The sequence below is a fragment of the Haliotis cracherodii genome, unplaced genomic scaffold (genome assembly GCF_022045235.1).
Source record: "Haliotis cracherodii isolate W230 unplaced genomic scaffold, xgHalCrac1.p SCAF_11, whole genome shotgun sequence".
NCBI lineage: Eukaryota > Metazoa > Mollusca > Gastropoda > Lepetellida > Haliotidae > Haliotis > Haliotis cracherodii.
In genome coordinates this window covers 30,448,783-30,464,559 of record NW_027266266.1, presented here as the reverse complement: position 1 = coordinate 30,464,559, position 15,777 = coordinate 30,448,783, and the positions used below count along the sequence as shown (strand labels likewise).

General features: G+C 38.4%; 1 protein-coding gene across 1 annotated transcript; it reads left to right on the top strand.

Annotated features, from left to right (window-relative positions):
* The first annotated feature begins 13,867 nt into the window (after positions 1 to 13,867).
* Positions 13,868 to 15,192, top strand: LOC139455679 (uncharacterized). Its single transcript, XM_071237233.1, has one exon. It carries the CDS (start codon positions 13,912 to 13,914, stop codon positions 15,190 to 15,192), a length of 1,281 nt encoding a protein of 426 aa, XP_071093334.1. The 5' UTR covers positions 13,868 to 13,911.
* The last annotated feature ends 585 nt before the right edge of the window (positions 15,193 to 15,777 follow it).

Below are 15,777 nucleotides of genomic sequence, written 5' to 3'. Positions count from 1 at the left end.
TTTGTACGTGATTATGGATGCGCAACTTAATATACAGAATGGACGATTCGTGCAACCAATCTATTAATAATCTTTTACCTAAAGATCCGCACTGCGCTATCATGTGTGGGCAAACTTTTATTCTAGATATTTTAGAAAGTCATTATAGGGACGTTTTCGATCATATTATTATTCTGTGTCCGACTATAAGCGTTAATAAAACATACCTATCGAGAGATTGGGTAATGGATGACGACGGGGTACACAGAGTCGATCCGGGCGATCGTTTACAAGACTGTTTACGAGTATGTCACAAAAAATACAAAGGAGAATCAACCCTTTTCGTAATAGACGATTGTAGCGCGAGTAAAGAACTCACCAAAAAGAAAGATATGCTTTCATATTTAGCATTCTCTAGACGGCATACTCAACATAGCGTTTGGGTACTTACTCAAAAATACAACTCTGTCCTGAAAGATCTCAGAGAGCAAACCAAATGGGTAGCGTTGTTTCATTGCAAAGATCGAGATTCATTAAAGGAATGTCTACGCGAAAATGATGTTATTTATACCAAGCTCAAACGAGATAAAGTCAGAAAACTGTTATCGGCAACGAAGCACTGTAAACTCGTATTAAAAACCGATCAACCAGCTGCTTATTCAACTGCTTAGCAAAATTATAGCAAAATATGGCAAAAATGAAGCAAAATTATAGCAAATGTAGCAAAAACGTAGAAAATTGAACATTAGCGGTTAATATGACATAAAATGTGCCTCGAAATCATCATTCTTTCGCAACAGTTCATTATTACGGGCTTTATTGGATATGTCATATTATATTATGTTAGATTTAAATATCTCCTTAGGTATTACATTATGGAATGCGGCGAACTCATCGAACAAATGCTCAAAGAATCTGATGCAGATCATGTTGATCAACATGTTGATAAATCTTTAGATAAACATAGAGAAAGACTCGCGGCTTTGGTAGCCGGTGGAAAATGTTCCCAATATTTGGGGGAAAATTATACCATCGAAAAAATTGATAACATGACCGACGAAGAGATTAAAAAACTGTACGCGCGTTATGAGTCTAGACTAGGAGCTACCATGACTAAAACGATAGGGTCGTCTATATTACAACTATACACAGTCGTAGCTAGTACGTTTCTACCTATCACGGAAGAACATTGCATGTATTTATGCGAATCTCTCGAGAAAGACCCATTCATCGAACACGCTATAAGCTCAGTGAGCTGTGAGTTTTATCATAGATACGGAATGTTCTTAGCTCCATTCACCACAGCTTTAATAACGGCTAAGTATTGTCAATTTAAACATACGTGCCCACTTAATAATTATGGAGACTCAACAGGTGACACCACAACAGATTGTGAACGAGGATGCACAACCACAACAGACTGCGGAACAACGAGTGAATGAGGAACCACCACATGTGAATGAGAAAATACTAAAAGCCAGAGTTACTAAGAACCCCCCAAAAATAGCCGCAGGAAGAATGGGAGGACTCGCGAGGAAAGCGAAATTAATAAATAATTCAAATATTAATCCGATTAAAACATGGGCACTAGTAGGAGTTGCTGGTACAGCGGCTGTATGGTTCTTTTATAAGACCGGAGAAGAGAAAACGTCACCCCCGAAGCCACAACAAGAAGTTCAATTAGAGGTTAGCCCCCATATAATTCTATAAGAAGCATGACTACTCCAGTTACAGACGGTAAAATGTTGGTAAACGCAACGTATCATTCAGCGGTGGTCACCGGCTTGGCCATTGGCTATGCCCGTATAGCTAAAATGATTACTAAAGCCACACCTCCCAAGCTAGATTTTAATGGATTTGATATCGGTATGATGATTCTGGATATTTGATTATCCATGGCAACGAAGGATATGCTCATCAAACAAGGGCTTATCCCGGAAGACATAATGAAGTAATTGATTAAACATTTGAATATTTTATATTCATATACTATGGCAACAATTGCGATGATGGTTGGTGGAGCTATTGTTAATGCTCTAGCTTTTTCGGGGAGTAATTTTTTATTTTCTAGTATGAAGGAATCAAACGCTAATGAAGTTGAAGAGGAGCGTAAACGACAAAACAAAGCTTTAGAACAACTCGAAGCAGCCCAGTCACAATATGTGCGGCAGAGAATGAAGAGATTAGACTTTATTCATGAAGAACTGCGTTAGAAAGGACATTCAATTCAAACGTTTAAGGATGTTGAATCTGCCATGCATGAATACTTCCTCGTTTATGGGAAAAAACTTGACCCAATACCAAGACCAACAATGAGTCAGTTTTATACACCGTCAGAGGCTCAGAAAAACCGCGAGGTCGCATTTGTGATAAATGGCTTATCAGCTGTATTGATTTTCAGCTATACCATGACCTAGTTAGAGCGACAGCTAATCTATAAATAGCGTTGGCTGACTGTCTAATCAATATTGTAGATGTGATTTGCATTTAGACAAATGATATGATAGATGTATAAACCATGAATCAGTGCAGATTTACACTCATGGGGAAAAAAACTCTATGTAACCGACGCTGTGTTGATATTTACTGTGGCATACACAATTATTACATCAGGCGTGGAAACATTAACTATACGTGTTCTGTATGCAGGATAGGGGTCAAAGGTCGTTATCGTTAATGTAAGGAACATGGTGCTGATAGGGTCAGGAACCAGATTATTTATGCTAGGAAGAGAGATTACATCAATGAGAGGAATAGGTTTGGGAGAATACGTATTTAGATATATGAAAAACAACCAATTAGACATTTGACTCATTTTGCATATACCATTCAACCACAATGGTTTTTGTCACAGAGTTGAAGGCTATGGCAAAGCAAAGTGGTCTACGTGGATATTCTCGAATGAGAAAAGCTGAATTGATCGATTTACTCGGTTTGGATTACAACCAACCCCAGACTGTTAGAGAACTCAAAGCTCAAGCGAGAAACAGTGGGCTGAGAGGTTATTCTCAAATATTAATTCCAACATGGATGTTAACCATATTAAGCCCATCATATCGAGTAATATTATCAAGGAGTTAGATGATTTACATAGTATAAAATACTAGCTGACGGTTAAAATGTTATTGAGTAAAAGTAGCGCAGATGATAGCACCGAATATACCGAACCATATTTCCCTAGCAATCAAGAAGTCAAGAAGTTATAACCGAATCCGATACTATAAACGCATCATTAGATACATCAATTCAGAGAATACAGGAAACTTTAGAACGTTGGACTAATAGAGGTTCTGGTTGGGGTGCGGATATAATCGATAGTTTATATTTAGATATAGCAAATTATATGTCTTTCAAAGGTGGATCTTATATAGATTTACCCCCGTATTATAAGAAGAAAAAAGCCATAATTAGTGTAAAAAATAAATCCGATGATTGTTTAAGAATGATGATAAGATCTGCATTGTTCCCCATAGATTCTAAAATTGCAAATAGACCTTCTAGCTATCCCCAAAACGATAGACTCGACTTCGATGGTATAGACGAACCTACACCAATATCACAAATTGATAAGGTGGAAAAGCAAAATAATTTAGGTATAAATGTTTTCGTCCATTCTAAAGGAATTGTTGTACACAGGATAAGCTCCACTCCGGAACATATCCCCAGAATCAATTCATTTTTGATCGAAAAAGATTTGTCTAGATTCAAAGAAACTGAATTACCACCCCTTGAATCATTCTATAGTAACTTAACAGAATCTAAAATAACAGATGCCGATTATGAACACGCTCTGACGGTCTGGGATAAATTAGGTTGTAAGAATTTAGGCGATTATTACGATCTGTACTTAAAAACCGATGTACTGTTACTCGCCGATATATTTGAGATATTTAGAAAGACCTGTTTAAAACAATACGGCTTGGACCTGGCATGGTACTATTCCAGTCCCGGACTATTGTGGGGTGCATTGTTGAAGAAGACCGGCGTAGAACTAAAACTACTCACAGATTACGATAGGCACTTGTTTATTGAGAAAGAATTAAGAGGTGGTATATCGATGGCAGCGAAAAAGGTATTCTAAGGCTAATAATAAATTAGTGGAAGGATACGATCGGAGTAAACCCGACATGCATATATTATATATCAACGCCAACAATTCGTACGGATGGGCTATGAGTCAACCTTTACCCACGGGTGGTTTTGAGTGGGTTGATGATATCAATGCGAATGATGTGAATAAAGGGTACATACTAGAAGTTGACTTGGAATATCCAAGTTCATTACATAAAGATCATAACAGTTATCCGCTAGCTCCCGAAAGATTAATGGTTAATAAAGATTGGATGTCGGAATATCAACGCTCCTTGATGGGTAATACTAGGTTAGCTAACGTAGAAAAACTCGTACCAAATTTGATGGATAAGACAAAATATATAGTTCACTACAGAAATCTCCAGTTGTATTTATCGTTAGGTATGAAACTTAAGAAAATACACAGAGTTCTAAAGTTTGATCAAAGCCCTTGGATGGAGCCCTATATAAGGTTGAACACAGATTTAAGAAAGATAGCTACCAGCGATTTCGAAAAGAATCTGTATAAGCTCATGAATAACTCAGTATTTGGTAAAACTATGGAGAATCTAAGGAAGCGTGTTAATGTTAAATTAGTCAGATCTAATGAGGAAGAAAGACTCAGGAAACTTATAGCCAGTCCGGCTTTTAACAGAAGCAAGATATTCGATAACGACTTAGCCACGTTCCATATGCAGAAGAGTAATATAAAATTCAACAGACCGTTGTACGTCGGTATGAGTATTCTTGACTTGTCAAAACACTTAATGTATGACTTTTATTACAACAAACTTAAGAAGCAATACGGCGATAGATGCGAGGTGTTATATAACGACACAGATTTTTTGTTGATGGAAATACAAACCGAGGATGTGTATAAAGATATGGCAGAAAAAATAGATATGTACGACACGAGCGATTACCCTAAAGATAATCCACTGCACAGCGTAGTAAATAAAAAGGTATTAGGTAAGATGAAGGATGAATGTGCTGGGACTTCTATAGCGGAGTATGTCGGATTAAGACCTAAGATGTATTCTTTAAAGAAGTCCGATAATGGAGAGATAAGAAAAGCTAAGGGTGTTAAAAAGTATGTGGTAAAAAAGCATATCAAACACAAACAGTATAAAGAATCATTATTCAACGGTAGAACGTTCAAACACGAGATGAACTCTTTAAGAAGTTACAATCATAGGATATATGGATTAAGAATGAACAAGACATCATTATCCCCTTAGATACAAAGAGATGGATTGATAAGGATGGTGTAACTACCTATGCTTATGGTTATGGTGGTAATACCATACCGTCGGGAACTATGAACAACTCTTCTCATACAAATGCCCTACCCGGTCCATCTTGAAGATAATAAAGAATAGGCTCTCCTTCTTCAAACCAATCGACTAATGGTATACGTCTTAAGGGACCAAATCGGATCGGTTGCGCGACGTAGGCCTCCTTCGAGTTCACCGGGCTGGTATAAATATCTTACCCTTACTCTATCCGGAAGTTTTCGTTCTTTGCCTCTCCTCGGTGCTGAAGATTCGGAAGTCACGGATTTCATTCTAATAGCATCAGATGGTTTCTTCCCTATTAATCTCATTACTTCATTATTCAGCGCTGATACAACGGCTGATAATCGTGTCTTCCATTCGGTTGATCTCAATCGCTCGGATTTCATTTCGATCCCATACTGATAGCCAAACAAATTTTCCGCTAATGTCCTGTTAAATCTTTCGACGATAGCTTGACTGCGGTGGGCCTCTCTTTCGCCATGCCTGATTTCGACATCGTGCTTTGTTAACAGTTTTGTTATCGATCCCATAAACACGCGACCGGGATCTACTTGAAATAGCTTAAGCCATTTTAGTGGTCCGCGTTTATATATGCGACTCAGTGCATTAGCTACTTCTTTTGAATCGTTCGAGGTTAATGGCTCAGCCTCTTTGTATCGACTAGCCACATCCACTACTGTTAAAGCGTATTTATACGTTTTGCGTTTTACCTTATCGTGGGGAAGAAACAAGAGGTCAGCCTGATGAACTTCGTTCGTTGTAAAAATATCAAACTTCTTCCTCGGTATATAACGCGGTGCCGGTAAATATATTTGCCACATCGCTTGCTTCTTTAACCAATCCTTGGCTACATCTTTAGATACCTTAGCGGCGGTGGCTACTTTTTTTATTGCTCCTACACCTTTCCAATATCCTCGTGGGCTATAGTAAATTTTATTCATTATTAATTAATATTGATATTTCTTTTAAAACGACATTTGTTGAATCGCATCATCATTTTTATACTAATAGAAGCATTGATTGGCTCCAGGTGGTGGTGAGCTGGGGCCAATTTAACTTAATCTCATGACTATCGTTGAATCGCATAGTCATCTTGGCATAAAAAATTCCCCTGTAGTGGTGGTATAGGTATATAAATCCAGCTCCAGTGGACTTGCGGCAGAACCCCCGTTACCTATACTACTGAAGGAGCCTTGGAACCATTTCAACAACGACGGCCCTCGCACCAATAACCACCTGGAGGGATGACATGGACGCTTAAAGAAAGTCATCGGCAAAGCCCATCCCAACATCTTTGAGCTGATAAGATTTCTAGGAGCTGAACAGCAGAAGACAGAGTGTAATCTGCTACACTACCAGGCCGGCCAGCGTCTCCCACCAAAAAAGTGAGTGAGTGAGTTAATATTTAAAGTCACAGCGGCATTATTTCAGCCATATCGTGACTTGAGCAAGTTATGTATGTATATAATATATTAAGACCTGTCGTCGAAGGACAGTACAACAACTAGCAAAACATCACAGATTATAATTGTAAAACTAGTTATAGAATAATAAAATAATCAGATTATAACAGACGACACAATATAAAAAACGGGCTGTAGATCGCCAGCAACCAAAGTTAGGCCACCATACTAGGGACCATGGGGACTTACGGTACTTCTGCTACCTACATGGTACCCCAGCAGGATTTACACCATCCCTCTGGCCACTTGCGATGATCAGTAAGATTAGCAAAAGAGTTAAAATCAACAAAAATACTACGATTAAAATCACAGAGAAATGAAATGATACGTTGAAAGATACCGGACTTACGTACCTTCCCAGGGGGACAATTGTTTTACAATACTTCAACCCCCTGTGAAGATACAGCCACTAACAATCTCAGTTATGATTTCATTCCACCAAATTAAAAATCAATTACTTTATACTGAACATATGATAATCAAAATTTATCTAATAATTCTATTTCTTTTAAAAAAACGATGATTAAATGAGCACTGATTTGATTAAAAAGATCCTTTATGGATGTAATTTTGAAATACTTATCCCTTGTGATGGAAAAATCAATGCAGTCAAGCAGGACATGCTTGACCGTGATTCTTTCATCACAAGGGATGCAGAATGGAGGATCCTCACCTTTCAATAAGTATTCGTGGGTATATCTGCTGTGGCCAATACGACATCGTCGCATAATGACCTCTTCAAATCTGGACTGACAACCCAAGTAGGTGTAACCAATAGTTGGTGTTATTGCATGTAATTTATTGATACCTACTTGGGTGTGCCACTTCTTTTGCATAAGGTCCCTGATGTAACATCTGATAACAGGCTTAAAGTCACTGTATGGAAGAAGTGGTGTCACAGATTTGTTGAGTGCTGCTTTAGCTGCAGCATCAGCCATTGTGTTGCCAACAATTCCAACATGGTTTAGCAACCAACAAAAGACGATGTCGTATTGGCCAGTTGCAAGGGTATTAAATAACTCTAAAGTAGCAAGTATCAGTGGATGAGTCGAGTTGACACTTTTAAGTGACTGTAGGCATGACAATGAATCTGAAAATATGATAAACTGCTTACATTTACTTTGATGTTGAATAAATTCTAGTGCCGCCAGTATAGCATGGGCTTCAGCGGTAAATATGGAACTATTATCTGGTATTCTAGAAGATATAATTTTTGATCCAACAACTGTGGCACTAGCAGTGTTGCCACAATCCTTCGATCCATCAGTAAATATAGAGCGGTGGCAATCATATTTAGACCTTAATTGGATATATTCCTGCTGGAAGACTAATGGGTTGGTGTCTGATTTTTTTAAATTAGCAAGTGTTAGGTCCACCTCTGGTTTGACAAGTTGCCAAGGAGGCGTAGACAGCAGCTGATATGGTGCAGTATTATTTAGGTCGATGTTAGCTGCTATTATATGTGGTCTAAGTCTGATCCCAAGAGGTGGAACAAGTTTGGGTTTTCTTTCAAACAATTCTTCATAAATTGTAGAGAAAACACAACTATATGCTGGATTAGACGTATTTGAGCGTAATTTAGTAATATATTGTAATGCGAGTTTAAGACGGCGTTGTTTGAGGGAAGGTTCATCGGCCTCCACGTATAAACTATCAACAGGAGATGTCCGGAATGCTCCAAGACAGAGCCTCAATCCCTGATGATGTATGGAATCTAATTTCTGTAAATTACTTTGACAGGCTCCACCATAAATGATGGAACCATAATCCAGTTTTGAGCGAATAAGTGATCTGTACAAATGGAGAAGGGTTTTCTGATCTTCTCCCCATTTGGTGTTTGATACGACTTTCAATAAGTCAAGAGCTTTCAAGCATTTTGCTTTTAGATATTTAATATGTGGTAGGAATGTCAGATGATGATCAAAAATAAGTCCGAGAAACTTGGCCTCTTCAACTACTTTGATGGGAGTGCCAGATAGAAACAATTCTGGGTCCTTATGCAGTCTATATTTTCTGCAGGGATGTATTCAATTTGTTTTATTTGTGGAAAATTTAAAGCCATTGGCAAGTGACCATTTATGTATTTTATTCAGACACAATTGTAGTTGTCTCTCAATAGAAGACATGTTTTTACCACGACAAGAAAGATTGAAATCATCCACAAACAGCGATCCATCCACTTAATCGCTTACAACTTTTGAAAGACTATTTATCTTGATACTGAATAGAGTGACAGACAAAATACTACCTTGTGGGACACCCTGATCCTGATTATAATGGTCAGACAGGGTTGTACCCACACGGACTTGAAATTGCCTGTCAGTTAAAAACTGTGATATAAAATGAGGTAAACAACCTCTCAAACCAAAATCATGTAGATCCTGTAAAATGCCGTGCTTCCAGGTAGTATCGTATGCTTTCTCGAGATCAAAGAATATTGATACTACGTGTTGTTTATTGACTACAGCATTTTTAACAAAGGATTCTAAACGTACTAAATGATCTATAGTACTTCTGTTTTTCCAGAAACCACATTGAATATTAGTAATAAGATTGTTTGTTTCCAGATACCAAACTAATCTATTATTTACCATTCGTTTCATGGTCTTACAGACACAACTGGTTAATGATATAGGACGGTAATTTGAGGGATCTGTATGATCCCTGCCAGGTTTTGGTATGGGGACTACAATGGCATTATGCCATGAAGGAGGGAAATTCCCTGAAGTCCATATCTGGTCAAAAATGTCTAAAAGGATTTCGAGACATGAGTCAGGCAAATGTTTTAAGAGCTGATAATGGATATTATCATCTCCTGTTGCTGTATCATGAGCTTGTCCAAGGGCAGTACGTAGCTCATGTAGCTTAGGAATGGTTTGGTCAGCAATGTCATTCAGTAAATCCGAAAACAACTGTATCGGATCTGGAATATTCTGGAAAATGTCATGTTTTAATTTGTCAGTACACAGTACTTCATATAAGGACCAATTAGCCTTGGCAAAGTTCCACCCGCATGATGGTGGCTCATCAGTAGGATTAACAGTTTTAAGTAGAGTGGGAAAATGATCACTCCCGCATAGGTCATCATGGACTGACCAAGCAAATTGATTATACAAGTTTGAGTCTGTGAGTGACAGATCGAGGGCAGAATAAGTTCCAGTGGCTGGATGGAAATAGGTGCTGGAATCATCACTAAAGATACATAAGTTATTGTCAGAAAGAAAATCTTCAATGATTTTTCCTTTATTATTAGCATTTGTACTTCCCCACAACGGGTTGTGTCCGTTCAGATCACCCATTATAATGCAGGGCTTTGGAAGTTGATCGTATAGATTTTGAAGATCAGACTGTCGAAGATGGGATGAAGGAGGGATATATAAGGAGCACAGCGTAAAAGCAATGTGCAGAGTCAGACGAACAGCAACAGTTTGAAGATTTGTATTAAGAGCTACAGGGCTATGTATGATGCCCTGCCTTACCAAGATAGTTGAGCCTCCCGTTGCTTTATCTCCAGGAGGAGAAGGGAATGATAATCATCGTACTGTCTTAAGGTAAACTGATCTGTAGTTTTCAGGTATGTTTCTTGAAGACATAATGCTGACGGTTGAAGATCCTGAATCAATAATTGTATCTCATTAAAATTATGCCTAAGTCCTCTGCAATTCCACTGTATTATATTTGACAACTGAGTCATGGTGGCTCAATTGGAGATCGCTCGCGTGAATGTGAGGAGGAACTACTCCTCCGCCTGTCCTGAGAGGACAGAGTTACCTCCATGTCCAGAGGCCCAAATAAGTTCTGGAAAGGAACTTCTGATTGGCTGGTTGTTTCCCAGACGTTTGCGATTGTGTCTCAGACTGAATCTCAGTCTGAGATCCTGAACTTGATTGACTGATGGCAGGAATAGGTGTGGAAATAGTGGAATTTGGAATAGTAGCAACAAGTTGTTCTGACTTGACCTATGTCAAGTCAGTCTGACACGAAATAGATGATGTTGTTACGGGGCGTGAGACTGCAGCGGAGTAAGAAATAGTTGATGTAGTTGTGGTCTGATCTTAGTTTCTTTGCATCCAGGTAGGGTATGTTCCTTTCACATTTCAGTTTCATTATTTTAGATTCAATCTGCCACACAGGGCAAGATTTAGATGAAGCAACATGTGGGCCAGAACAGTTTGCACATTTCAAATCATTTTCGCAGTCAGTGCTCCCATGGTTGGCACCGCAACGATGACAAACAACCGAGTTATGACAGGATTTGGAGCCATGACCAAAACGTTGACACTTGTAGCATCGGAGCGGATTGGGGACATACACATCCACTCCGATGTGGAAGTAACCTGCTTTAATTGACTGGGGAAGAGTTGTACGAGCAAACGTCATGAGATACGTGTTTGTATTGGTGATGACACCGTCCTTCTTGAATGTAAAACGTTTAACTGCAGTAACAGCCTGGTCTTCCAACTCCGTAGCGATTTCTTCTGCAGACATGTCGGACAGACAACGAGCCCTGTCACGAGCAATGCCTCGACAAGAATTTAAGGTTCTGTGCACAAACACAGCAACCTCAATATTGGCAAATGTAGAGATAGATAAAAGATTGAGAGATTGCTGTCTCCGTCCACACTCCACAAGAAGCGAACCACTACGGAGACAGGTGACGTTCTTGACTTCACGCAAATCCCGGACACAGCCTTAGAAACAGCAAAAGGGTTCAATTTGATAGGTAAGTTATCAGTAGCCTCAATCACCAGGAATTTTGCCCAGGAATCAATATTTTGAGAAAGATTTCCAGTTGAAATTTCAATTTCCTCTAGACGTCTCTTTTTTCATTACGAGATGAACCAGATTGTGGGAGAGCCATGGTGAAAAAAATGCCATCGAGTGTCAACAAGGACAGTGTTATATTGCACCGGATATCCAGGATGCAAACACCAGGGATACAGGGATGGTATACTCCAGCAAATATGACGTGAATAGCTATATCTATCTACCAGATGTAGTGCCAGGAAGGTTCAGTCCATGACAAGAAACTGGAGAATACAGAGGTCAACATCACCAGATTGGCCCATGAGCCACCGCCTTCTGGCGTAAGACTCTAGGTAATTTATTCAATCCAAAATGGAGAATTCACACAAGTTATTAACGGCCAAGACCAAAATATACAGCAAAATACAACACAGGTGTACATACACAATATTACGCACAGGGCCCGGCATGACCAGCCGATTGATAAGACCGGGCCCATCTTACCACCCGTCTAGGCGAAGTAAGGGTCAAAGTAGTGTGTTGGGCAAAGGAACACAGTTCCAGGAACCAGTGCCCTCAACTACCAGAATCCCGTCCTCCGCCGACACAGGGGCGCAACCCACGGCAAACAGGTTGCCCATTTTAGTCGCCTCATACGACCAGCAATGGGAGGCTGTGGAAATATTCTGCCCCGGTTCCACACGGGGGAAGAACTATTAGCGTTACCCAGCACTCACCACGAGGCGGTTGCTCTTCACGAGTGCCCCACCAAAAAAGAAGTTCTGTGATATGCAACGCAGAATCGATCAACTGAAGACCAGACTGATCCAGAATGAAGTCAGCGTAATTTTCTTTGCTGACTCAGTGTCTCATCTTCTCAAACTGTCTTAATTGCCCATGACTTTTGTGAATCTTATATGTACGTCATCTTGTACATATACATTCAAATTATTTGTAAATAAATCAACATTCCACCCTTATTGTCTTTCTTTCGTTCGTTTCAAATCCAGTTCCACTTTTCTTGCTCGAGTTGTTAAAATAACACTCAATACCCATTGTTTAACTAGATTGGCGGATTAAAATATTCGCAGGACGACGACTTCACTTTTTGCTAGTTTGTTTTCATACGACACAGGGGGTCGTCGTCCTGCGAATGAACCTCACCACCAACCTCAAAGACTTCAAGATCAGGAAACTACAAGAAGCCATCAAAAAGCCTCCAGCTATCAATCAACCGTGACCAAGGCTATTACATACCCCCAGCGTACCATCAACTCATCAAAGAACCCAATCAGCCATAATCCCGTTGTTACTGGTTTCATCCTTTGTTTATGCCACTGACTTCACCGATGATTGATTTGAAGGAATATGTTGTAATTAAGAATAAATATAGAGAAATGTGTAGACAGAAGAGATTGAAGCATGATGAACATTGTATAAATGATCTGGTTAATAATAGTAAAAGTGGTAAATCCTTCTGGAGACGCATCAACAATATTATTTCTTCACCTTCTGTGACAGGGAACCCAGGCATTACCAATATACAGTGGACCGAATATTTCCAGCATGTGTTTAATTTAACTGATATGCTTGTGGATGAGGACATTCTAGATGAGGCAGAAACTTTTATGAACAATCATGATAATAATGAGTGCAATTACTGTAATGATGATGTTATGAATAATCTCCTTAATGCTGATATAACTGAAGAAGAAGTATCATCAGCTATACATAACTTGAAACTGGGTAAATCGGCTGGACCGGATGGAATTCTACCGGAAATGGTGAAATGTTGTAGTACTTCAATCATATCATACTTAACTATAGTTTTTAATAGGATTATGCAAAGTGGTGTATTCCCTTACGAGTGGGCAAAGGGTATAGTAGTTCCCCTGCATAAGAAAGATAATATAAATGATGTCAATAATTATAGAGGAATAACGCTGATGGATGTATTTGGAAAGTTGATGACAACAGTATTAAATAATAGACTCAAGACCTTTGCCGACGTTTATGATACAATCCCTGAATCTCAGGCAGGATTCCGAAGCGGATACAGTACAATTGATAATATATTTACATTACAATGTTTAGCACAAAAATATCTCTCTAAACGTCGGGGTAGATTTTATTGTTTGTTTGTTGATTTCCGTAAAGCATTCGATTCGATTAACCGAAATCTCCTGTGGTATTCATTAATGAAAAATGGAATACATGGTCGTTTATTGGTGGTTTTGAAGGATCTATACTCTAAGATTCAGTGTGCTGTCAGGACATCAAATAACTCTCTTTTAGATTATTTCGAATCACTGAGTGGTGTAAGACAGGGCTGCGTGTTGAGTCCTTTTCTGTTCACGATGTTTATCCATGAATTACAGTCAATGATAGAAAGTAGTGATATGCGAGGGATTTTTATTGGAGAGGAGTTTATGGACATATTACTTTTACTATATGCAGATGATTTGTGTATTTTTGATGACACAGTAATAGGTCTGCAAAGAAAAATTGATATTTTATCCAATTTTTGTAAAAAGTGGGGACTTGAAATTAACATGTCTAAAACCGAAATTTTGGTTTTCAGAAGAGGTGGTACTTTAAGGTATGATGAACGATGGTTTTTGAATGATAAACGTATAAATGTTAGTACTTACTATAGTTATCTGGGTGTTCTGTTTTCAAATAGATTGTCTTGGACTAAATGCATTGATACTCTCAAGATAAAAGCCAATAAGGCTTTGTTTGCCATTAAACAATTGCAATTTCACTTTGTAAATATGCCAGTTAATATTTTATTTAAATTGTTTGATATTAAGATAAAGCCCATTCTTCTTTATGGTGCTGAGATCTGGGGCTGCAAAGGTAGTCAAATTGTCGAAACTTTTCATACTAAGTTTTGTAAATTTGTTTTAGGAGTTGGTAAATATGTATCAAGTACGGCAATATTAGCTGAAAGTGGAAGAAATGGTTTGCATGTGGATTATCATATGAAGTGTGTTAAATACTGGTGTAAACTGATTAGAATGAATGATGAAAGATATCCCCGACAGTGTTATTTGTTAATGAAGAAGCTGGATGAATGTGGTAGAATTACTTGGGCAACTCATGTTAAATATTTACTCGACATATATGGATTTGGTAATGTGTGGTACGAACAGAATATTGGTGATGTTAAGTGTTTCTTGCAGCTGTTTAGACAACGTTTGTTGGATTGCAACAAACAGAGTATACAGATGAAAATTTATGAGTCTCGTAAATTAAGGTATTATTCACACGTCAAGATATTATTGGATATGGAATATTATGTTACAGCTTTCAGAAATAGAGACCATAGACGTATGATGTGCCTGTTGCGATTAAGTGAATTGCCTATACGGAGTAATCTGGGCAGAAGAGAGGATATTGATTCTTCACAACGCTTTTGTCGGCTATGTAACAATGGTTGTATTGAGGACGAAGTCCATTTTGTGTTTGTCTGCCCGTTTTACGCAACATTAAGACAAAAGTTTATCCCTGTAAGATTCTATAGCAATCCATGTATTAAGACTTTTAGTAATCTCTTAAATAGCAAAAATGACTGTATACTCAGAAATGTAGCTAAGTATGTGAAGGAAGCCCTATCATTACGTACCAAGTCCTAATATTCTACCCTTAAGATTGTTTTCAATGTAAATTGTCTCAATTGTATATTACTATATATAACTGAAATGTACATGGGCCTATGGCCTCCCATACATGAATAAACACACTATTGATGATTGTCATCACTACCCTTGTGTATACATAACAGGCTTCTCTACTCCAGTATAACTATATCTACTTACTGTATAAACATTGCCTCCTTCTTTTTTATATACTTGCCAACCACACTTAGTATATCACTTGCTTGATATTATCACTTCACCTATTATCATCAAATAATGTACATGAGAAAACTGTTCACCTATTATCATCAAATAATAGTTAGACACTAATTGAACAGAGTTCATCCTCAGAAGAGGGTTCACTTTAATGACACAGACTATACCAAGTGATTAAGTGATCTGTGTCTCTTAATCCCCTATAATCCACTATAACAACATTTGGGGTGAGGGCACAGTGAGGTTAAACCATAAATTTTTATCCTTACTTAGTACTCGAAAACATCGTCCCGACCGAGTATGGCGAAAACACGACACACACCACCCCCACCAAACCAGCTAACTCGCCACCTCAAAACACCAAAA